Here is a 25,891-nt window from a genome sequence, read left to right as displayed (position 1 = left end):
TATGGGCAAGGTCAAACCGACTTACTAGAATAGGTATTTTATAATGGTTAGTTGTAATATATGTCATGTGTATAATGTTTGTAATGTCCTGCTTTACAAAAGTGTAAATTTTGATAACAAAAACTGTACATTAGTTTATAGATGTATAATAAATTTCAGCTCTACTCAACTTTTATTATTCTAAAGCTCTTAAATATTTTAAAGAGAATGCTATTAAAAATGCTATACATTAAATATCAGCTCTTTTTTAATTTTTTCCCTCAAACTTAGTGCACAGACGCAGTTCGTCGGCTGATTTCAAGTGACGTTACTTACATTTCCTTGAAAAGCAATCTTAGATTTTTATAGGATTTAAATGTTTATTATATACCAGTGCAAAACGTCTAATCATAATAATTAAATTATTTTAAAAGTTCTTTCTTTTATGAAAATGCCATTGTATTTCAACACTGACTTAAAATGATCCACCTTTTCCGAACAAAGCCTTTTTTGTTGCTTTTTACGTCAGCGAAACACAAGAGGTGGAAGGAGAGGAAATGATGAACATGTCAAAAATTTTCATTTTATTATTACGATCCGTAATTCAAAATTAGAGCTGGACATGCTCAGTCTGTGAGTCTAAAACCCACGTTTTATGATCATTATCGCATAAATACGCCCAGCCCTTTGGGGTCATGGCAGTTTTACAATGCTATAAGAGTGGATCAAACGTTGGTGATGGTGGCTGTTGTCTAGCTGCTTTCATTCCAGTCAACCTCCCAGTGACACAGCGGCATGTCTGCGGACTTACACCGCTAAAAACCGAGTTTCGATAACCGTCGTGAGAGGAACACATACAGCTTATTGTGTAGCTTTATGCTTAATTCTAAACAAACAAATAATCCAGTCAATCAGTTCGGAATTTGAAAAGTCTATGCCGATATAGCTTCAGAATTAAAATTGTCGATTCGGGTTTAGCTCTATGATATTTGAAAAGTATCTTTTGTTTTTCTCTCTTAACTTAAAATAATGAACAGTTTAATTTACTTAAATTAAAAAAATCAAAGATAAGCGTTTTTCACGTACGCAGACTTTCTAATCTTGTTCTGTACTAATCGTATTTCACGTGTTAATCAACTAAGAAATTTAGCTTCAGCTTTAAATAACGTTTCTTGGTGAATCTCCTGTGTATTACGGCACTTCTCTTACCTGTAAGATAATCACTGCACCTGACAATACCACAGTCTTTGTATAGCTTTACACCAACCATACAAATTGCAAAACCAAATTGCTACCTATATTAACTGATTTGATTTGTCCAGAATTTAGGTTACAAAAAAAAGATAACAAGTTTTATTCTTCTTCAGAATATATGTTTGTTTGAGTTGAATACTCCCATTATTGTGCTATTGTTTTTATACTATTTTTTCACAGTTCTTTGAAAATAAATTGATAAAAAGTGGTTCAGTACTGCCTGATTGTTTTGTAACATTACTCGAAAAACGTTCAACTTTTTATATTGAACAGTTCTAATCGTGCGTACATAAACAAGAGGGAATCCTCAGTAATTGCGGCACCTGTAATTCTTTTATGTAGAGGGGACCGGCATAGCCAGGTGGGCTAAGGCGTTCGACTCGTAATCTGAGGGTTGCGGATTTGAATCCCCGTCGCACCAGACATGCTCGCCCTTTTAGCCGTGGGGGCGTTATAATGTTACGATCAATCCCATTATTCGTTGGTAAAAGAGTAGTCCAAGACATGGTGGCGGGTGGTGATGACTAGCTGCCTTCCTTCTAGTCTTACACTGCTAAGTTAGGGACGGCTAGCGCAGATAGCCCTCGTGTAGCTTTGCGCGAAATTCAAAAACAAACAACCAAACTTTTATGCAGAATTAGAGTAAGCTAATCTAAGCGACCTTTGTTTCTCTTTTCATTAGCCGATTTTTGTACCAGCAATACCAAACATGTAGCGTGTGTATATCCGATTCCATTTTATTACTCATTAGGTTATCTACCAGTGTACCCTGAAATTTAAAGTGTTTTAGGCAAGATTAGAATAAATCACTCTATGAGATCTTGGGCGAGGTTAAATATGTTAATAACAAAGATTTGACATCCGGAGTCCAAAACTGTAATTAGATCTACAATCGGTCAAGGATGACGAAGCTATGAACCAAGAAAAATAAAAACTCAGAGCCGTGTTATTATCCGGTCAGCTGCTGTTAAAAATGTTTTTGTTCATCCTGTAACTATCTTATAGTTAAAACTAATTTTGACTGTGTATTTAGGAAAATGTAGAGACAAAACCGGAATTAGTGGGAAATAGACTGATACATTCTGGCGATAATTTTGTCAATTAGTTTTCAGTCGAGACATGATGAAAGGGTCTGAGTTTGGCTTTTGGCTCGTAATTCTATCATTTCTTGACAGATTTGAGATTTATTTATAGTTTTCGACTCAGGAGGTCAAACCTTTCGATTGAAGTATTTGACCACGCCCAGGGTCTCACAAATTAATTTATTTTAATCCTGCCTAAAAGAATTTATATTTGAGAGTAAGCTGGTAAAGATCCTGGTGAGTAATAGAGTAGGATACACACAAAAAAAAAAAAAAAAAAAGGTCTAGTAGATTTATTTACTCGAATCCTGCCTAAAAACAAAGTTCAAGTGCAGCAGCTTTTGAGGGTTTTCTCATTTTAAAATATTATTTAGCTTTTTCGTTCAGTTAATGTATTTACTACAGCGTATTTTGTAATAATCTAAACCCTCAACATCAGGTTAACCCATTCAACTGTGCTCTTAACTTGTAGAAGTTGAACTATCGTAGAAGCAGTACCAGTTGTTTATATCTGCAAAGACACGGCGCGACAAACCTATTTTAATATGCGGGGCGGTCACCTCTCGTTAATCGATGTTCTGGTTTTGTAGTTTTTACTTGACAACAGATTTTTAAAATAAGATTATCCACACGTCAATTATGTGGATTATAACGAAATCTTCGCGATTAATAACGTCCCAGTTCAAGGTCAAGCCAGTGTTTAATGCAAGAATATCGTTGTGTTTTCTTTACTGACTGGATTAATTAAACGACAAGTGTTGGATTCATGATGAAGTTATTTAGTTTTTGTTTATGATGCTAATCTTAAGGTTGCACAATTGTTATATCTTCTTATTCCAATACAAGTTATATCTGTGTGGTAAATAGTTCGAGAAAGCTCTTAATGACTTTATTTATATATATTTGTAACACGGTTATTGTTATAATTTGGAAATAACGCATCCTTTAAAACGTCTATACACATGGTGGGCATAATACAGGTAGCCCATTGTTTATGCTTAACTTCAAAGAAATAAAATTCATATTTCTCTTTCGCTTTTCGAAATGTAAGTTACCTTGAATGTGGCGTAACGTCTGTATTTCTTGTGCATATATTTTGTTTATTAAAACTTTCATTTTGTAAACTCAGCAGCTCGGCGAGAGTACACACCCAATAAAGAAAATACAATTTCAAGAATGCAAGTAATTTCTTTAAAAGAAAAATCGTGATAATAAATAAGCCTTAAGCAACACTCTTAACTATTATAGAAGTGTAGTCCAAACTGCATTCAAATTATCTTACTAGTCTACTTATTAAAAGCATTGTTCTCATGAGAAAGTTGGCCTGACATGTTTCTTTTGAGAAATGTTTTCTAATAGAAACATGAATAGTTTCAAAGAAGTCAGAATTATATGCATGACTTAGTATTTGGTTCCGATGCTATTTTCTAATACAGTTTCAGTGCGGTGGGTTTGAAAGCAATTATCTTCCAGCAACTGAAGATTTAGGTCATCAATGTGTACTTTACAGACTTATACATCATATAACTAAACCATTGTCCAAAGAACATAACGTTGACCGAAGAATCGAGAGATGGCATCGACATTTCAAACACGCCCATAGTGCGCGTTGAACAACAAGTTTTTCAGCGACGGCCAAGTAACGTATTCAGCCTTACAAGCAATTCAACCACTGATACTGATATTTTCGTTAGTGTAAATACTAGTACGCCCCAGGCAAAATACGATGCTTGCTTAGCTGCTGATATTGTTCCCTGCTTAACCAACCGCTAATGTGTTGACGCCTTTTAGACATTAGATAGTCATGTCTGGCTCTTGTGAAACAATTTCGGTACGATGAACTGATCAAAGCCAATAAAAGGTGTGCTACAATAACATGTGTTAGGGTTACGATGATTCTGTGATGGTTAGATGACGAAAGCTAGGAAAACAGAGAAGTACTTAAGCTGCACAATATCGGAAGGAATATTCAAGGTAAGTCGTGAGTCACTAATAATAAAACAAAGTATTGCCAAAACGTGTGTCGAAAATACATACTTTCAACATTGTATTCCTATACATATATATATATTTGCTAAATAAAAATGTTTAAGTTTTTGTTTTAATTGCAATGTTTAGACTTTATTAGTAACTAAATAAAGTATAGTTTGTTTATTACTTCAAATAATTACCTGCGTATTAAAAACTACCTGTTGAAGAGGTAGTTTTCCGTTATCAGTAGTAATTTAAGTTGCTGAGAAAAACATATAACTGTTACCATGTTTTTGTCTAAACAGTTAAGACCACGTTCAAATAAAAAGTAGTTTAAAGTCCATTAGTTTAGCATTCTTTTCTTTTGTATGTTACTAAATAATACGTTTTATAAATAATCGAACGAAAAAAACGAAACACTCTAATACTCAGTATAGATATACTAATATTATTATAGTGTAGTCAGAAGTAACGAATGTATTAATACGTTTTCCGGCTTATACGCTGTTATTCCACCTAACATTTATAACTTATTATACAGTCACAAAATGAAGAAAAAATGAGTTTATTGTGTTACTAGGAAAAAAGGGAAAATGGAGATCGTGTTACAGATTTTGGACAGTAGGCTGGAGGTAATGAAGTTAAGTCCACATTAGTACTCTTGACCTATTGTAGTGGTTCCTAACCTTTTCGCAAACAAGGACCCCTTTTATTACTATTTTTCTCTTCGGGCCAAATGTTTTTAAAAATTCTGTCTGCATGACAAAATGTTTTCATTTTATTTTATGTTTTCACTAATAACACAAACCTGCGAATTTAAACTTCCTAAAAGTTGTTTTAGTTTAGTAACGAATTTTCCATAATTCAGCTACGAAGAAGTCGAAAATAATAGGGTCTGACATGACCAGGTGCTTAGGGCGATCGACTCGTTACATGAGGGTCGCGGGTTCGAATCCCCGTCATACCAAACATGCTCACTCTTTCAATCGTGGTGGAATTACAATGTGACGGTCATTCCCACTAATCGTTGGTAAAGAGAGGAGCCCAAGAGTTAGCAGTGGGTGGTGATGCCTAGCTTTCTTCCCTCTAGTTTTATATTGCTAAATTAGAGAAGACTATCAGAAGTAGCCCTAGTGTAGCTTTACGTGAAAACGAAAAACAAACGAAAATAATATTCATTTTTTTCTGTCAGGTAACGATTTTTTTCAGTCTCCCGCTGATACAGCGGTAAGTCTACGAATTTACAACGTTAAAATCAGGGGATCAATTCCCCTCGGTGGACACAGCAGATAACCAGATGTGACTTTGATAAAACAAAAACACACAAATCGAGAAGAAAAAATCTTACTTAGATCAAATTATTATTTTATGTACTACAATGAACATTTTTATTATTATGTTTGTTAACAAATATACAAACAAACTAATGATAAAGAAAGAACATTGATTTCAAACAAATGTGGATCCTCATTCATCTTGATTTTTGTGTGTGTGTGTGAAATCATCTTCAGACACAAAACTGTGTGTTATTGTCTTTCTTTCAGATGTAGCTTATAACGTTTTGTGAAAAATCTGTAACTGATGGAGAATAATGATTATAATTTTCGGATTCAGTGTACAAGAATTACTTTAGAACATCTAAGAATCTCAAAATAATTAAACCATACCAGGCCTGTGTTATTAACTCATTTTCAGAAGTAAGAGTCATATAAAACTTACTGTGCAATAGAAAAAAAAAAAGTATTAAAAACACTTGCTTGTTTAATGAGGTTGGGAACCGATCTTGTACTGGAACAAATTCAAATAAAAAAGCACAATTTTAAAATATATGTTTACAATATTTTAATTTCACAGTGTTGAGTTATTCCATTCATTTATGCGATATTTGACCTCTTATATGCTTGAAGAGTACACTTGATTGCATTGTCCATAAATATAGTTGTCAAGTTAAACAGAATGTTTGTAGAGTGCTGTTTGATTAGAACGTATGACACGATAAATTTTAATGAAGAAATGTTTAGATTAACTTATGTGTTAGTAAATTCAATATATAATGTACGAAACGTAAGAGGAGCCATCTAGAATCGTAATCCTGACTGATCTCATTGGAGGTCAAGTCAGGCACCATGTTTCCTTATGTGCTTTTCAGGTAGTGGTAAACCAAGCGAGTAGCCTTTTACCTCATTTACTTATATATATGTATATATCTTTGTACAATAGTTTTTGTAAGTTGTATTATTATTAACGTGTGTATGTCGTGTATTTTTCATATAATGTTATCTATTATACATCATGATATTATTACAATAAATAACTAATTTTCAAATGTTTCTTATTGTATTACTTTACATCATATTTGGACATTAAAAAAAGTGTGGCTTTATTTCCGACCACTATTAGGACCAATGATCAGTGATTGTCAGTTAACAAAGTTAAATGTTGAGTCAAATGACAGGTTTCTATAAATCCCTTACACGACTTTGGGTAACTTACTTGCTTTTAAACCCATTTTTATTTAATATTTAGCCTCGGCATAGTGGCTCATAGAGTAGCTCTGAGTTTTTTTTTTTTCTTCAGTTACAAACTTTTAGCTCATATCTCCATATATTGATCGATTTGAGATCTAATTACAATCGCGGCTATTAAGGAATCCCTCTTGTTTGCGGAAACAGGGAATAGTCTATGTGGAAAATTATAACAATGCTTAATCTGTGGAAAGAGACATTTTGTATTTAAAGGAGCTCTCCTTTTAATAAATTAATATTGAAGAAAAAGCCAACAAGATGAATCTATTCGTCTTATTACTGAAATTTGCACTTAAGTAGACACTGCTTAATTGCTTTAATTAATTTCCAACAGTATATTGTCTACGAACGGCATCACATAAGGTACTTGTAATTAGATTTTAAAAAAATTAAGTACAGTAAAAATACGTGTCATTGCAAATAATTTAATAAACTGTCATCTTGAACACATATCTGTGTATTAAGATTATTTTTATTGATATCAGTGTGAATTCATTTTTAGAAGATATCGTTAAAGAACGTATTTTTTGTTCTTTAGAAAAACGTGTTTTACATTAACATACGTTATTAATTCTTAGAATCAAATAAATATCGCCCGAGGGCACAATAAAACTAGTGGTTAATTTCGATCAAATAGTGCAGTGGTGCATGAATATAATAATGCTTAAATATAACCTTAAAATAAAAAGATAAGAGTAATAGGAAAACATTCACATTTCTGGTGGTTGTCAGTTAACCAACATACATGAGATTTCCTTCAGGTATCTCAGCGGCAAATCAAGGGGCTTATAACGCCAAATATCAGGTTTCGATACCCATAATAGACACAGCACAATTAACTCGTTTTTACGTCTCCTTGGCGTAACTGGTTGTCGCGTTCAACTGTTGACAGAAAGTTTGAGGGGTTCCAACTTTGTTAGGAGGACGTTTTGAGTATTTCGAAACTTAAAAAAAAAATCTCTGCTCCTCAGTGGCTCAGTGGGAAGTCTGATACTTTATAACACTAAAAATTAGGTTTAAGTACCCCTGGTAGGCAGAGCGCAGATCGCCCATTGTATAACCTTGCACTTAATAGAAAAGAAACAAAACAGAGATTTAGCGAAGAAGCATACGAACGTATAAACATTCAAACACGCGTCGAAACTATTTCACCGCGTAAACAATTACCACCTTTTTCCTGAAAATAGCAATGAGTTCGTGAAGAAATGAGTTTTTTAAACTTCTGTAAAAAAACTGTACATGTTGCTACACTTTTTTTTTTGTACGAAACGGGAACAAAGTCGTGATTGTTAAAAGAAAGACGAAAAGCTAGAGTTTATTTAAAGATGCGTGATTTTCTCCTTGAACAATTATTATTACATAACATGGCCGTTGCTCTCTGTAACTGTATAGAAACATATATATATTTAGATTGATTATTGAAGTCTACGTGGCCAGAAAAGTTAAAATGACGTTGCAGATATACAGATAAAGATATATACAGCTTTGCTGTATTGTGAAAATACTAGAAATATATGTTAATCCACTGTGACACTCGTGTTAAGGTTAAAAGATAGTTAAAAGGAAGCTCTCACACGATATTATCTTTAAGGACTCATTGAACACCCTTTGAGGAAAATATTTTATTTTCTGTTAGTTTTTTAAATTTCGCACAAAGCTACACGACGGATATTTGCGCCAGCCATCTATAATTTAGCAGTGTAAGACTAGATGGACGGCAGCTAGTCATTGCCACCCATCGCCAACTCTTAGACTACTCTTTTACCAACGAATAGTAGGATTGACCGTCACATTATAACTCTTCCACAGCTGAAAGGGCGAGCATGTTTGGTGTGACGGGGATTCGAACCCGTGACACTGAGATTAAAAGACGAGTACTTTAACCACCTGGCCATGCCGGGCAATATTTTCTGTTAAACATTTTCTTGTGTTGTAAAGTTAGATTGTGGTATCAATGTTTTCTGTGTCAATTTGTTTCTGGGTACTGTACATTTCTAGCCGTGATGTGTCGATTTGAAAACGGAATTACCATACATTTTGTCTCCCAGAGGTTTTAGATGTAGCTTTACGGACTTAAAACGCTAAAATTCCAGGTTGGATTCTCCATGGAGAACAGAATGAAACAGGTTATCGTGTAGCTTTGCATTAAGAAGACAACAGTAATCCATTTTTCTATTAACGAAAATATTGTAATTATATATATTTTACATATTTACAATAATATATTTCAGTTGTGAAAATTAGAAACCTATATTATCAACCAGTTATATGCTGTGAAAATGTGTGTAAATTTATTTTCCTCTCGGACTTTTATTTGGAAACACGAGGATCACTATAAACAAAGGTAAATTTTAATCAAAACATTTTTTTTTGTACACTGTAAAACGGTTTAAGCTAATTTCACTTTACTTCACAGTTTACCACATGCATGTGTACGGTAACACGTATGCTACGTTGTCAGCTTATGCCAGTGATTGTTTGTTTATTTTTAATTTCGCGCAAAGCTAAACGAGGGCTTTCTGCACTAGCCGCCCCTAATTTATTAGTGTAAGACTAGAGGGAAGGCAGATAGTTATTACCACCAACTCTTGGGCTACTTTTTTACCAACAAGTAATGGGGTTGATTGTAACATTATAACGCCCCCATGGCTGAAAGGGCAAGCATGTTTGATGCGACGGGGATTCGAATCCGCGGCCCTCAGCAGTTTATCCCAATGAGACATTGGAAAAATAAAAGTAGTCATCAAAGCTGTAAACAATTCTCTTCCTCACACATTACCTATCTTGTTCATTTAACTACTACAATTAGAATTTGGATTAAACAATGCATTGAATACTAATTTAAAATAACCCACTACCTAAAATACCACAAACTAACTGTGAACAAATCAATCTTTGGATTAAACTGAGCAACTCTGTTACACTATAGATTCCCCTCCTTACGTGTTCAAATGTTGACAGTAGAAGCATCATATTGGTCCAGAAGTACCGAGTTTTATACTGTAATATACGTTATTATTAACTGTGTATCATTATGCTATCTTCTTGATGTAAATATGTGTACAAACGGCTATAAGAAAAATACATTATTATTAACATGTTGTGTATGTGATACAACATGTTGCACTTTAACTTAACAAACATATACAGACTATATTCGTGAGGTTTATAATGTCAAGATTGTGACCTACTTTGTGTGTACATATATTCAAAGTATTTTGCGAATGGGTACATTCCTACCTTTGATTACAATACATAATAGTCTTTCTTAAACATTTTGTACTAAATTAAAGTACTACTGCATAATAGAATGTATAAAAATTGTTAACATTTCCAAGCAGAAGTATTCTGACCCAATTTACACATAATATATTTGATGTTTGCTTTTGTTAGCTGGCAGTCCGCTTTTTGCATTAACTAGTACATACTTATAAGGTTTAGTATACTCTATAAATATTTAAATCCTTGTAGCTGTTTTTACGCTAAAACGGATAAGGATGCGTTACACAACTTCTGATTGGTTGTTTCTGTACAAAACTATTTTGTTATGACATAATAAAAACCTGTCATGATTTTTGCAGTTTTTCCCAGAGCCGTTTGATTCAAAGACTCGCAGAACAAGACTGCTACCACAGTTTGTGTTTACAACGGATCTGAAAATGTAGGGTTAACTAACCTCTTCCAGAATATCAAATCAGACTTTATCTTTAAAGGATGGTTTGAACAAATTTTGAAAATCCTGGTTACCACTTCTAGACTGATAGCTAAGGCACAATGTCAGTGAAATACATACATTATTATTTCATATTAACGATTATACTTTGTTTTATAAAATTATTTTTCATTTCGATTTTTTTAATACATAGCAATATTTTAAACATATTTCTTCTTCTTGTTTAGAATTTTGACGCAAACCTAAACAAAAGCTATCTACATATAGCTGCTCTTAATTTTAAACTGATAAATTGAAGGAAAGGCAACTAGTCATTAGAACTTACCTCCAATTCTTGGGATACACTTCTCTAATCAAATAACGATATTTTAACCTTCACTCTTATATCATATTCATGGTTCACAGTGCGAAGAGCTTTTTTTTTCTTTTTTTGTGGCAACGGATACGAACCATTAACCTTTGGGTTCATAGTCTGAGCACGTGTAATCCATATCGAGTTTTAAAAGAATTAACAGTTTCCTGTTTTTTTTACGGAAACTCTGAACCGCAAGATTAAAGAGTAAAAGTAATGTGTTTATCTTGTAACGTATGGGGACCCGGCATGGCCCGGCACTCGACTCCTAATACGAGGGTCGCTGGTTCGAATTCCGGTCGCACCAAACATGCTCGCTCGTCCTTTCAGCCGTGGGGTGAATGTAATGGTCAATCCCACTATTCGTTGGTAAAAGAGTAGTCCAATTTGTGCAAAATTCAAAAACAAACTTGTAACGTATGAGATAACTCAATTATTTAAAAAAAAATTCACCTTGCGACTCAGGTCTTCCGTAGTTTTTACATATCTTTCTGTAAAAAAAATATTCTTCCAATAATATTCTGTGCTTGCATTCGGCTCAGTGTTGTCTGTCGGGAGTAGTATAAACATTTTATTCATAAGATTTCTATTTATAAAAACACAATTAGTCAAAAAGCTAACCAGGATGTTTTAAGTCATAGCAAAAACTCTTTTATAAAGAAGACGACTACGTATGCGTATTTCATTGCTGTAACTTATCTTTCATAAAATTGGAAATTCTTCTTCTCACAATATTACTTTCTTATACAGATGACACTCCAATACTTGTTTGTGGCAGTACTTCTTTCCTTTAGTTACTTTGCTGACGGCCAAGTACCTTCAGCTCCTGTCAACCACCATCGTGAAACTCACCCATCAGTAAGTATCAGTAGAGACAGCACTGTGTCACAGCAAACAGTTATTGTTATGCAGTTTAACCGATTAAACTAAACACATAATGGCCTAGTGAAACTAATTTCGAACTCATGGTGATTTAATTCGAGCACTTACAGATTTAGAAAAAACACATGTATGTACTAGAATATAAACATATTTTGTATTACAACAGGGTCCCATGCCGTATCAGTTCGGTTATGATGTTTCCGATGAATACGAAGGCCGACAGTATCGGCATGAAGAAAAAGACCTGGATGGTGTAGTGAAGGGCCAGTATGGATACTTAAATCCGTATGGAGTATTTCGTCACGTCATATATTTAGCAGACAAATATGGCTTCAGAACACGTATTGTTTCTAACGAACCAGGGCTTGGAACAAGCAATCCAGCTGACGTAAAAATTGAACGTGCACCTCATGCTCCACCACGTGCTGTTCTTCATCACCTACCCCCACTTTCCAAGAAGATAAAGCTTACAAGCAAACAAACTGAACCTTTGTTTCCATCGGTTCAACAGTTCATCCCAAAAAGTATATCTCCAGTACCAATCCGTCCCGTATTAAAATCTCAACCGAAAACTCCTCTTCTGGTTTATAATAACGAAGGAACCACATTATTCGATGGAGGTTCATATCCTCATAGTTTCGATAAGGGACTGAAATCACATGAGTATGATGAAGGGACTATTTCTACAAGTTCAGGAGGGCATAAAGGTAAAACAAGTCCTAACGAAGCACCCATACAACCTGCAGTATATTATGATGAACCATTAAAACATCCTGAAGCTGCACCCAGAAAACCACATTTACAGCCTTTTATTATTGTTGATGAAAATCCACTAACCAATAAATATGAAACTGGTGTTTCTGGACCAAATAGTGAACATTTTATCATAACAGAAGAGAGACCAGTAAGAGGTAAATCAAAAATAATACTTGGAAGTGAACATGTTGATGGTAAGTTACCTGTTAATTTACCGATATTACAGGTAGAACAGCCTTTTATTTTGGAAGAAGAAAACATAAAAGATAAGTTTAGATACGGTTCTCAGGAGCCACGTATACATTCTTCAACTGTTCTAGGAGAAGGACAAGCAGAAGGGAATCTTAAATCTAGAACGCCAGTACCACCTTTTAAATCATTGGCCATTGAACATCATGTTACAGTTAATCCTATAAGACCATCATTACAACAAGACGACCATAGAATTAAAGATGGGTGGAGATCGAACGTTGGACCTGAAAGCAGACCCCAAGTAATTTTTGATGAACTACCTCTAGACGAATCTTTTTTGAAAGGTCCATTGAAGAATGGTCCTAATGCATTTCGTCCTTTGATTTTTATGAAGTCAATAACGAGTGGAAATGTGCCCGCTGGAAAATCTCTGCTTCATGCTCATAAACCAACTCCAGTAGTTATTCCATTCTTTAAAGAAGCGCCTGTAGGAATACCTCACCAACCTGGCTACCTTAAATACAACCAGAATAGACTACATCCTATTCCACATTTGGCTCCAGTTTTAGTTAGCATTCCTAGCGCAAAGGTATGATTTTTATGTTAATATAACGTTGTGTTTTACCTAAGCCAGCGGTAATAAAATGTGATATTTCAAGCCATTTTATATTTTTAGAAAAGATTTAAAAGCTTTAAACTTTTATCAAGATGTAGTTTTAAATTTTATCATAACATCAACTCAGTCCTGTATGTGAAATCAAGATTTAGCAGTATATTTGAAATCCAATGTTTTGTTCAAAAACGCTGTGTAAGCTAACCAATGATCAATATGGTATAAAAATTTTACAAACTTAGTATATATGAATAAAATGTACATGATGTTTTAAGCATGCTGGGATTCTTGAAATTATAAAAAGTGCTAAATATATGTGAAAAGACCAGAAGAATAATATTATATATTGTGTGTGAGAACAAGAATTTAACTTCTCAAAACAAGGTTAAGTTTTTATTTGCAATTACAGACACCAGGAGGTGGCGTTTCAACTTCCCTTCTTTCTGTGCCACTCAATAACCAACCACGTGTGCGCTACTTTAGTGGTGTTGCCAGAGTGAAAATGGCGAAGAAAACATACAACATATTGAAATCAAGCCCAGCGAAACACAACCTGCCAGATGATAGTGTTTTCCTTATCAAGGGAAGAGTTAGATATGCCGACCCCTCTTATGTAAGTGAATCAGACAATGTTGTCGATAAACCAAATATTTCCATAGTTCCAATTTCGTCATCAGCTCCACTTCATGATTTAGTAAGTCTTCATCTAGACAAAGTTCTTGAAAATTTTCCAAGATCCTTAGATGAGAAACAAAACGAGGAGTATTATTCACCTGTAGAAAATCTTTCAATCCACGATACACCAGTGCTGGTTCTTGACAAAGAAGTGCCTGAAAGACAGTATTCATCTTCAATTCGTGATGAACCATTTGAAAAAGGTGGTGGATACGAAATATTCAAAGGATCTAACCGTGGAGTCAAGCATTCTAGTAAAAGTCTCGAAAATACTTCAAATAAACCACATGAGTTTAGTTTTAAGGACAAAACAAATGGTGAAAAGAAAACGCCTGTGTACAAGTCAATCCGAATCCTTCCACCAGATTCCCCACCTCTTCCGCCTCAAATCTTTCCCCCACCTCTTTCAATACTTCCACCTCCTCCTGGATTTAACCCATCTGCAACAGAACTTGTGGAAAAAATCACTGAAAAGCAGGAAAAGAAAACATTATAAACTGTTCATTGAACCCTCATTTAAATATTGTTTTTTTTGTTTTTTTTACAAAAGCTGTCACAATAATCCTAAAGCCATAAGACTTTAATACACTGTAATACACTGTAATGTATTACAATTTATGTTTAAAGAGTCTCCGATTTATTATGTTACGTATTACGATTTCAAATGGCCTGAAATGTTAATTTTAATTTAGTAGTTAATTGAATGTCGATATGTATCAAATTTATGATATTTGCCAACAAGATTCATACAGTTTTCTTTCTCAACACAAATGTATTTTAACATACAAAAAACAATACAATTTGTAATAACGGTTATTACAAATAATGATTTACATAAATAAGTTTTACAAACTTCAAACAATGATGCGTACTCTGTTTGGTATGGAACTAAATATTTTATCGACAGGTTCACGATGAGATGATATTGTTACACTTCGCTTAATGGCTAGCTTTATGCTGTATAAAAACTGACTTTTCTCCGACGAATATATCTATTATCTCCATAAAATACTAACATCCGAAGTTAATTCACTAAAGTTTAACGGTTTGTAATGTTAGAAATTTATAGACGTTCTTGGTCAAATATCTATAGTTTCTTGATTAATAAGCGTTTATCACAGTTATAACTTCCAAGGTTTATAGTATACTAACTGTAGCAGACAAATAACAATATTATACTTTCTCTTCGTGTATTGCGATGGCTATTTTTATTAATCATCAAATGAGGTTCCCGAGATTTCAACTTGCAATAATACTGGCAATCACTAGTATTTTACATAGATACCTCGTACATTGTTGATTCTTATACTTGAGAATCTTCTACAAATTTAAAGAACAGGCGGAACTTTCGTAATTCACATTTAACAATATAAATTACATGCATTTTTAAATATATATTAAAATGAAACAAACATAGATATTAAAGAAAACATACAATAGTAAATCCGTAACAGCACAAACAAATAACATTCATCTATTCTGTTGTACAATCGTTACAGTTGCTTTTGGAGCTAACAACTAAAAGTGTACAATACTTAATTTTAGAATACTAAAAATCTGACATTTCTGTATTTTCATTATATGTTATAACTGTTTAGTGCACGAAATTAATAATATATTGAGACCTGTGTCACAACATCAACTTATATTTTGAAAATGCTCTTTGCTTCCTTGACATTTTACATTTAGTAACGTATGCTTTCTTTGAAAAGCTAAAACATATTTAGTAAATTTTGAAAGGCTGTTTATTGTTCTTCAGTAAAAATTCACCTTGGAAGCCCCTTTTCGCGCTATTCCAAATGATCAAAATAGATATATAGAAAAAATATCCATGGACACTGACAATTTATTTTTAACGGCTGAATATGTGGTAATGTTGAAAATAATTTATAGCGCTAGTACCATTAAAAAGAAAAAAACAACTTATTAAAATAGCAAATGTTTCACATACCTTTACATGCTAGTGGTATCTGGCAAGGCGAATGAAACATTGCTATTTTAAAGGTCTTAAACTTTACTCTCAATCCCGCTATTTAAGAAACTTCTCAAGTATCGTTTTCATGTCTGTTTGTTGTATGTTACTATTGAATATGAATACAGTTATAAGATTTTTGTCTGATTTTAAAATGTAACTGTGGATAATTAATATTAGCATTCGTAAAGAAGAGAGTTTCACCGCATTGTACAAAATAATAAATGTGTGTGTGTATATATAATATTATATTATATCATATCAGGATAAATGTTTAACTGTTGTTACAGGTCTTGTATGTAATATATAATGTATATATACCGATATTTTAATTGCGCTACGTCTTATTATCACCTGTCACATGTGTATAATTCATTGTCATGTTGTGATTATGAAGATTGGAACATTACTGCACTAATTTTTAAAGAAATTCCCAAAGAATGAAGAAACGTCAAACATTCAAATAGCTGAAAGGGGAGTGCCTTCGCAGCTTCGTATTTTGATTAAACGTACCACAAGTTTCGCAGTTCCACGAATGAAGAAGTCTTGACATAACTGTAAGGTTAGCTACATCGTGGAACGATTGGACCATGTGCTAATTTAGGCTATCATATTTGGAATAAACAGTTTCTGTAATCGAGAAAGGTGTAAAAACTATCTATATATTAGAATCGATGTTGTCTGTGCTGAAAACGCGTATTATTAAATACAATGGATGATGAACTGGGTCTGTGCTAATGAATTGTATTTGAGCTAACCACAGTTGCAAACGAATCATTCTTTCGTTGGTGTAAGCTGTAAAGTTACCTGTAGCTAAGAACACAGAGTATATGCGCTGAGGTGCAAACTTACTGCTCAAAATGAACGGTTTATATGTTGAGGTATAAACTTACTGTTCAGAATGAATAGTTTGTGTGTTGAGTTATAAACTTACAGTTCCGAAGTTTACGTATTGAGGTGTAAACTTACAGTTCAGAAGAACAGTTTGTGTGCTGGTGAAAGTTTTAAAGTTATACAGATACCAGAACAAATGATTTCTGTGTTAGTAAAAAGTAAAAATGTACTACTTAATATCAGTTTTGTGCTGAAGTTAACCATAGCTCAAGGATAACAGTCTTTATGTAGTTGGGAGGTGTAAAGTTATGCAAATATCGGGATTGACAGTCTCTGTGGTGAGGGACAGTGAAAAGTGTACCCAAAGATCAGAATAATGGTGGAATGGGTAAATTTAAGCAAATGTAAAAAACAATAGTTTCTGTGTGAGTGGAAACTGAAGAGGACTATGGAAATTATCCTGTGAACAGAACCGTTTTCCTTTTTATAATCTGTTTCTGTGTTATCTGTGGAGATTACTAAACACACCGTCATTAATGGATGGACATTTTACAATATTCCGACCAACACGACTATATAGAGTACACTGAAATACTCGTTTATTAGTAAAGAATCAGCTAAGAAGCAAGTATGAACTATTTTAAATTCTTTATATGTAGATGAAAAAAGCGCATTATTTGTTTGATATGTAAATTTATTGATAGCTATAAAAAAGGAATATACTGATAGAATATTTTATTCCAGTCAAAATGTCATTTGTTATGTATGCTGATTAATTAATCATGTATTTTTGGTTTTAACACAATAAAATAGTTTACAAAGTATTCAGATTGTGAATTATATATTTGTTTTTGTTTTTATGCAACTAAATGCAAGACATCCTAAACAAATCTCCCTGATTATTATTACGTCATAATAAAACTGATAACGATAATGATCATTGATGACAAACGGCTGATTGTTTGTAGAACATGCAACGGGCAAAATGGCATTCACATATTTTTTACCGGAAACCTATACAGAACAGTGATATACAACAAGTAATAAATAACATTCACACATGTTTTACTGGAAATCTATACAGAACAGTGATATGCAACAAGTAATAAATAACATTCACACATTTTTTTACTGGAAACCTGTATACAGCCAATACAAGCAAATTGTCATTAAGATTATTATTAACCCTATTTTGATGTAATATCATCCTTGACGCTAATAATATGCACTATAGAATATAATACCGATTACAATAAATTTGCCAACCCTGCATCAATATGTAACTTAAAATACACGTTAGACTTAAAATGAAAGAAGGTTAATTTCTTTATGATTAGGAGCTTTCTACAAAAACAAGTAATATATGTTTGTTAATTGGAGGAAACTATGATATATCGACTATGTAAATAAATAACTTGTTATTATATGTTTGCATATTTCCTCGAGTTTTTGTGTTCTTGGATTACGTTATGCGACTAACAAATGATGATTTTTGTGTCTGTATTCAAAGTTTAATGTATAGTTCTGGAACATAAGTAATAGTTTTTTCTAATTTTAAGAAGATTAGAGTTGAAGGATGAGCTACGAAAACAGGTCAATTATTAATCAATTCAATAAAAAACTAAACACTACTGGATTCAGTAGTTTTGTGCCCACCTGCTTAACCCTTTTACCGACTCCGTCACCCACTTAAACGAGTTATAATGTTTCGTTCATACAAGTCAGTTGCTCAGAGCGTTGACCTGGCAAAGGTGACGCAACAGTTTGAGCGACATGTTGACCTTGAAGCAAACACGTGCAAATAACTAGTTTAGAGCACGGTCACTGTATCAGTTTTACATTTTAGCCTTTCTTTTTCTTACGTTTGCGACTTCTTGTGGAATGTTTTTGTTATATACGTGGCCCCTATATTACTGTGTATGCACTTTTATACACAGTATTATAAATTATCATTGTAAGTTATGCCTGCGAAACAACAACGAAAGATGGAAAATTTTTACTGAGGAAACAATGCATTCTAACCCCTTAGTGGCTCAGCGGCATGTCTGCGACTTACAATGCAAAAAATCGGTTTTCGATACCCGTGGTGGGCAGAGCACAGATAGCCCATTGTATAGCTTTGTGCTTAATTCAAAACAACAACAACAACAACAATGCATATTTAATTAGTTTTACTGATAGCCAAGTTGATTATTTTCACTCAAATTGCATAGCTTGGTCTGATCAAAGGTTAATATTAATTGGTCTACCAGGGGCCCGGCATGGCCAAGCGTGTTAAGGCGTGTGACTCGTAATCTGAGGGTCGCGGGTTGACATTCCCGTCGCAGCAAACATGCTCGCCCTTTGAGCCGTAGGGGCGTTACAATGTTACGGTCAATACCACCATTCGTTGGTAAAAGAGTAGCCCAAGAGTTGGCGGTGGGTAATGATGACTAGCTGCCTTCCCTCTAGTCTTACACTGCTAAATTAGGGACGGCTAGCACAGATAGCCCTCGAGTAGTTTTATGCGAAATTCAAACAAACAAACGGTCTACCAGTATATAGAGTAGCAGCATTTTGGGCAACTTTTTTTTTTAAATTATAATTTACTAAAAATATCATATGTTTCTGACTACGTTTACATAGTAGGGGTAAGTACTGGTTGTTCTTTCTAGCTGTATCGAGTTTTTGGCGTTATTTTATACAAGTACTGGTGCATTATATTAAATAAACTATCTCTCCTTTACAGAAATGTGATGTTTAACAACGCGCGCAACCAACCATTACAACATAAACCACATGGTTCTGAAAATATCCGTAAAGTACCACCTGAACGAATGATAAACACAAAATGACGAGAGCGCATGCGTTGCTGGTTTAGACAGCACATTAGAAATACAAAAGACAAATGCTGGTTTGAACCTGCCTTATATGTGAACATGTTTAACGCTACTCAACAATAAAGTACTGTCAGTTTTTAACTATCGAAATAATTGATTGTTTCTTGGATTTCGCGCAAAGCAACTCATGAGCTATTTGCGCTAGCCGTTCCTAATTTATTAGTGTAAGACTAGAAGGAAGGCAGCTAGTCATCACCACCCACCGCCAATTCTTGGGCTTCTCTTTACTGACGAATAGTGGGATTGACCGAATATTACAACGCCCCCACGGCTGAAAGGGCGAGGATGTTTTGTGTGACGAGGAATCGAACCCGCGGCCCTCTGATTACGAACCGACTGCCTTAACCACCTGGCCATGTCGGGCTAGTTACAGGGTGGGAGAAAGTCTTTTTACAAAAAGAAAGAAACGAAACATGGACCTGTTGTTCTACACAAAGAGTGCGATACACTAGATGTATGTGCTAAAATTAATTGACCATTGAAACTGATTAAGAAAAAATATTAAACAGATAAATATTGACGATATTGAATTCTTGATGAAGCGCATGCACTTCCATATGAGTCAACTTTCAAAGATTTTTTTCATATACGCAGTATAGTATACTATATACGTGAGAAGGGAATATGTTTCAAACAGACAAATCCTTCACATAATATTCTTGTCCCATTATGTAGTCGGATACGAATAAAACACAAATCCTCTAAGCAAAATACGGAATTGTTGTATTTAGATTTAAGGTATTTTTTATTGTATTTAGATTTGACTATAAACGAATAAAAGAATATATTTCTACAGAAAATATTTTTTGCTTAAACACCTTGTTCTTCTGAATAATAGCCATCTTTGACTAAGATCTCGAATTCTGTTTCATTATCGAAATCTTAATAAAGCGATGTTTTAAAATAGTAAATTATGGTATCAAAAGGTGTAAAGATCAACTATATTTATTTGTGACTATTCTTACTTATTTGTGACTATTCTTACTTATTTTCGTTCTATAGCTGTATCAACTATTTTTTACTCTCCCCTAAAGTATTAACAAAACGTTAGGTTAAGTACTGCTAATGACTTTAGTCTACTTTTTAGACATCTTAATTGAGAGAGTTGGAAATTTGTTAATAGTTATAAAATAATGAATTTTGAAAATTAAGCTATCAAGAAGTTACAAAATCAACTGTCATGTGTTTTTATTGTAAATTTCTTTTGTGACTACATGTCTAACTCTCATTTGTATATCGTCTCAAGCTCGTAATTATTTTGTTTCGGGCAAGTTAACAGTCACTGCCACAACTACATTCAATTTCGATGTAGCTGTGGCAGTGACTGTTAAGGATAACTACAGTACATTACACAGTGGATTGTTTGTTTGTTTGAATTAAACACAAAGCTATACAATGGACTATCTGTGCTCTACCCATGAAGGTATCGAAACCCGGTTTCTAACGGTATGAGTTCGTAGATATTCCGTTGTGCCACTAGAGGCCATACAGTAGATAAATTCATACTTCACTCAGGAAGCGTACTTAAATTAGGCTTAATCGTTGAATTTTAGGTGCATCTTAGAATTTGTAATGAGATGTAATGGTATTTTGTTATTTATAAACCACAAAAAGTTAAAGAAGTAACATATTTTTTTTTTTACGTCAATGAAGTAATTGCTCTCAAAGTTAATGTCATAAACGTAGTGATTTTGCACTTTATAGAACAATGCATGTAATTATTGTTTCGTCCAAAAATTTTGTACTCGTATTGAAATATTGGGTTTTCTCGTGAGCTAACATGCATTCATCCTCAGATTGATTGACACACATTGTTACTTTACATGGATAGAAATCAAATGTTTATTTTTAAAAAAAGCTGTTTTGGACCTTTAAATTTTTTTTAGAATATTAGGGTGGTCTTTCAATCACACATCTCCATTTTAAACCTCTGCCTACGCCACTGTTTGTAACGCAAGAATGAGAAACAAATTTACTGAGTACGTTTTTTTGATCTTGCGAAACCAAATCATGAATAGAATTAGTTAGAAGCCTGTATCTATGTCTATATTATACAGGACTTTAAATACACACCACAATATACATGTTTTATTTCTCGTGATTCCTTTACCCACACAATCTTCAAAAGTGAAAGAACAAAGTAAAAAAAAAATATATATATATATAAAACCTATTTCAATTGAAAAACATCATATTATTGAGTTTGAACTGCTTATAATGCTCTTGTTTTCTGTTTTCACTCCTGTAGCTTATTTCATATGCGCTTGCCTAGCACATATTCATACAGACATTGAGCGCTGTAATTTTTATTTATTATATGTGGATGCCTACGTTCGTACCTCATTTTAAAATGTTTTCGACCGCCTTAAATTTTTCTTAACACAGATCATTGAACCATATATAGAGCAATACAGATGTAAGACAGAAATTTGTTGGTGTTAATCTGAATTGACACAGATAAAACATGCAAGAAACATTATAAAGAATATTTATTTTTGTTATTTGCACTGCTTTGTTTTTCTTGTATTAATAAAAAATATGTAATAATTAGCTATACAGTATCTAGTACTAATTTCTACGAAACCTATCAATTAAGTGAGTAAGAAGCTAGATATCGATTCTAGTTTTAAGGGCTTTATTTTTTTATTAAAATATATTTATATAGAACCTTTGCAATGCATAATGTATTTTCTTCAGTTTACATAACAACTGAATCCGTGGACGTTTAGGTAGGGATAAAGATTTCTTTTGTATTTGATAACTGTTGGCTGTTTTGAAGCTAAGCATAAGGCAACATAGTGGGCTATCTGTGTTCCGTCCACGACGAGTCTCGAAACCCAGCTTCTAGATTTGTAAGTCCGTAGACATTTCGTTATGCAAGGGGGGGCTGTAACGTTTGAAATACATCATATTTTTCAATATTGCAATTTATCTGCAAGTTTTAGTGCTTTTTGTCAATCTAATTGCTTGAGTGCATTTTGCATAAAGTTATTCCAAATATTTTCAAAAAAAAAAATACTGCAGGGTTTCTTAAAAGTCAAGCCGTCTTTATTTAGTCCATAAAATGCAGTTTATTATTTAATCGAATTTTTATATTGTGAAAAGGTAACCAAAACTCAAATAATTATCTTACGAACACTTATAAAGTTACAGTTTGTACTATCAAGATTTTCAGTTTATGGTCAAACTTCAGTTGGGTTAGTTTTCTTCGTCCTCAAGGCTGACAATTCTTCTGAAAGACAAAAACGTTTTATCCTATTGTTAAAAGATTATTTTGGGTAAAAGTTTAGTAGCCCTTAAATACATGAAACACAATCTCAGGATTGATTAAAGGTCTATTGATGTTATGTTATGTTGTTAGTGCAGTAGTTACCCAACAAACTAAGAAACAGCAGCTCATAATTATTAAGATGAGGTGAATATCAGGCCTCAGCCTCAGCTAAAAAATTCGCTAAGGAAAGTTCTTAGTTATACGTTGTTTGTTATTAAGCACAAGGCTACATAAAGAGCTAAATGTGTTCTGCCCGCCACTTGTATCGAAACCCGGTTTATAGTAGTATAAGTCCGTAGACATACATACCACTGTGCCACTCGGGGGGCTCTAGCTATATGAAACAAAGAACTAGGGGAGCTGAAACATTATGATAGCTAAATGAAAGTTTGTGGAAGACTCCAATGAAAAGCATAAGAATGAAAACTGGTCTTTACTGGCAATTAGGTGGATCTGGGAGAGATGGGCGTGGAGAACCTTGTCACGCAAAGTCGACTCTGATTGTTTTCAAAACTGATGGCCACTTTTTCCTTTTAGGTTAGGGATCTCTCCAGCTCTTGGTTAGAGATAACGAGAAATTACATAGATGGTGCCTTTGATTGAGCATCACACCAAGTTTTTTCTTGTTTTTTCAACTGAATTTTGGCTGCAGAATTTGTGTGCATTTGTGCTTTAAAGGCATGAATATTAGCCTTTAATGACAAATAGAAACTTATAAACATAAACTACTAATGTATATAGCAAGCACTTATTGCTGTTTAATTATTGCTACTAAGATATGAGAGGAAAAACTCACAAGTAATGCAATAAACATAGCTAGCGAAATAATTTCAGGAGAAGAGTTATTATCAGATGTTTCATTTTGGAAATTATATATTATTCTGAGTAGCATTGTGGTATTCGTAATCTAAATACATGTTAACTATGTCATTTTTGTGGACAACGTTTCGATCACCAGCTGAGTCACACTTCAGTTCTGAGGGGTTATTTTATTAATGTGGGTTTTTATAGTGTTGTGAAGCGCGATCCTATTATAGAACTTTTTAATTTAATGTTTTGTCATTGTTTGAATTGGTGGTTGTGTACTTATAATAAATGTCTAAATACACCTTCAAAGAAGCATGAAAATGTAAACACTAAACACGTAAAACTGTATGAAACACACCAATTTATATAGAAAACACATTAATCCATACTTAGGTAAAATCAACAACAACAATAACTCGACAATCATACTAAAATAAAGCTTGACGTTTATAAGCTGCAAAACACTTGACGCGAGCAGAAAACGTATTAAATCACTCTTTTAGACCCGGTATAACGATTCCAAACTACCTCCTGTAAATGTTATCTCTCGGTAATTTGAATTCGTTTTCATATTACCGGGGGGTAGGACAAAATCGATTTCAGGTTACCCCTGGGGTTAGTCTGAAATCCATTTAATCTTAACCCCCTTGATTTCAAACTACCCCCTTCCCGATAGACTCGTTTTAACGGTTTGTTAAGATGCTAGACGTTTTTATCGCACTCAGTGTGTGTAAATGAAATTAACTAATTAATAATAATGTAAAAATTCGAATATTTATCATGTTCTACATCTCATGCTATCAATCACTCATTTTATTTCAGTGCGCATAAAGAAATATATAAAAAATACAAAGTTATAAATTACAATACATTGAATGAAGACAATATGTAGACCTTGTGGTCTGGCGAGGACGAACCCTTAAAATACCTTTTATTTTATATAAATCATCAATTTTAATAAAAGAAATAATAGGCCTTTTACCTATTATCATGTACTAGACACGCACTACAAATATTAAAAATAATCATTATGTTTGTCATTTTGGCGTTAGAAGAGGGGGTAATTTGAAATCAACGGGGGGTAATTTAAAATCGATTTCATGTAACTCCCCCGGTACTATGAAAACGATTTCATATTATCGGGGGTAAACTTGAAAACGGGGGTAATTTGAGATCGTTACACCGGGAGAAAAACAGAGAGAGACAAAGACACGGAATGTGTTAAATGTGCCGGCCCTCACGCTGCCTCTAACAGAAAATGTCCCAAGTACAAGATGGTCAACAACCTGAACAAAAAGGTAAGTTCCCTCTTTCTCTCCTTCAGGAAAAACAAAAATGGACTTCTATCAGTCCAACAGCTGCTCAGCTCCCGCACCCAGGAAGACTTTATCTCTATTTCCCACCCCACAAACCATGATCACCCAGGCTATTGTGACAACAGACTCAGCCTCGACACGCTAACCATCAATTTACGCCGACTGTGTCGCAATCACAACAAGCCTAACCATAACTACGAACATATACTCAAGGATCGCCGGATTTCTCGCCCATGTTATCTACAAATATCTTGTTTCATTAAACATAGTCCGTAGCAAAAAATTTGCAGCCTTTCTGGACAGATGACGTAAATCAAGCATTCGACACTGTCTGGCACAATGCCCTAAAATATAAACTATTTAATAACAAAATTCCTATTCCATTCATAAAATAGCTTTCCAGCTTTATTATCCACAGAAATATTAAATTTAAGGTTATCAACTGAATGTCCAGTTAATTTCCACTAAAAGCAAGATACCTTCAAGGTTAAGTCCTCAGCCCACTATTCTACATCTTATTTATAAATGGCATACCTCTTCCTTGGCTACTATATGCACTCATATCTCAATGACATCGCACTCTGGAGTGCAAGAAACATTAAATAAATTAGTTACATGGTGCAACAAAACGAGAGTTCTTCTCAATCCAATTAAAACACAGGAAATAACATTTTATAGAAAAGTAGGAAGACAATACAATAAAATTAGAAATTTGAAGCTTACTATATACAACAACCCAGCCACCTTTAAAACTACCGCCAGATGTTTAAGTATCTCATTAAATTTCAGCCTATTATGGACTACTTGCTATAACCACATCTTCAAAGAGACAAGTACTCTACCGCCGAATTGAGGGTT

At 33.7% G+C, this 25,891-nt stretch overlaps 1 protein-coding gene across 1 annotated transcript; it reads left to right on the top strand.

The window, feature by feature from the left end:
• Nucleotides 1-3,326: 3,326 nt before the first annotated feature.
• Nucleotides 3,327-14,498, top strand: LOC143258640 (uncharacterized). Its single transcript, XM_076517894.1, has 4 exons — nt 3,327-4,289; nt 11,587-11,694; nt 11,885-13,255; nt 13,689-14,498. The coding sequence occupies exons 1-4, from the start codon at nt 4,227-4,229 to the stop codon at nt 14,448-14,450; spliced, it is 2,304 nt and encodes a 767-aa protein (XP_076374009.1). The 5' UTR covers nt 3,327-4,226; the 3' UTR covers nt 14,451-14,498.
• Nucleotides 14,499-25,891: the final 11,393 nt, after the last annotated feature.

The sequence above is a fragment of the Tachypleus tridentatus genome, chromosome 8 (assembly GCF_004210375.1).
Source record: "Tachypleus tridentatus isolate NWPU-2018 chromosome 8, ASM421037v1, whole genome shotgun sequence".
Classification (NCBI taxonomy): domain Eukaryota; kingdom Metazoa; phylum Arthropoda; class Merostomata; order Xiphosura; family Limulidae; genus Tachypleus; species Tachypleus tridentatus.
Note: the sequence above shows the minus strand (reverse complement) of the source record. Positions and strands in the feature narration are given on the sequence as shown.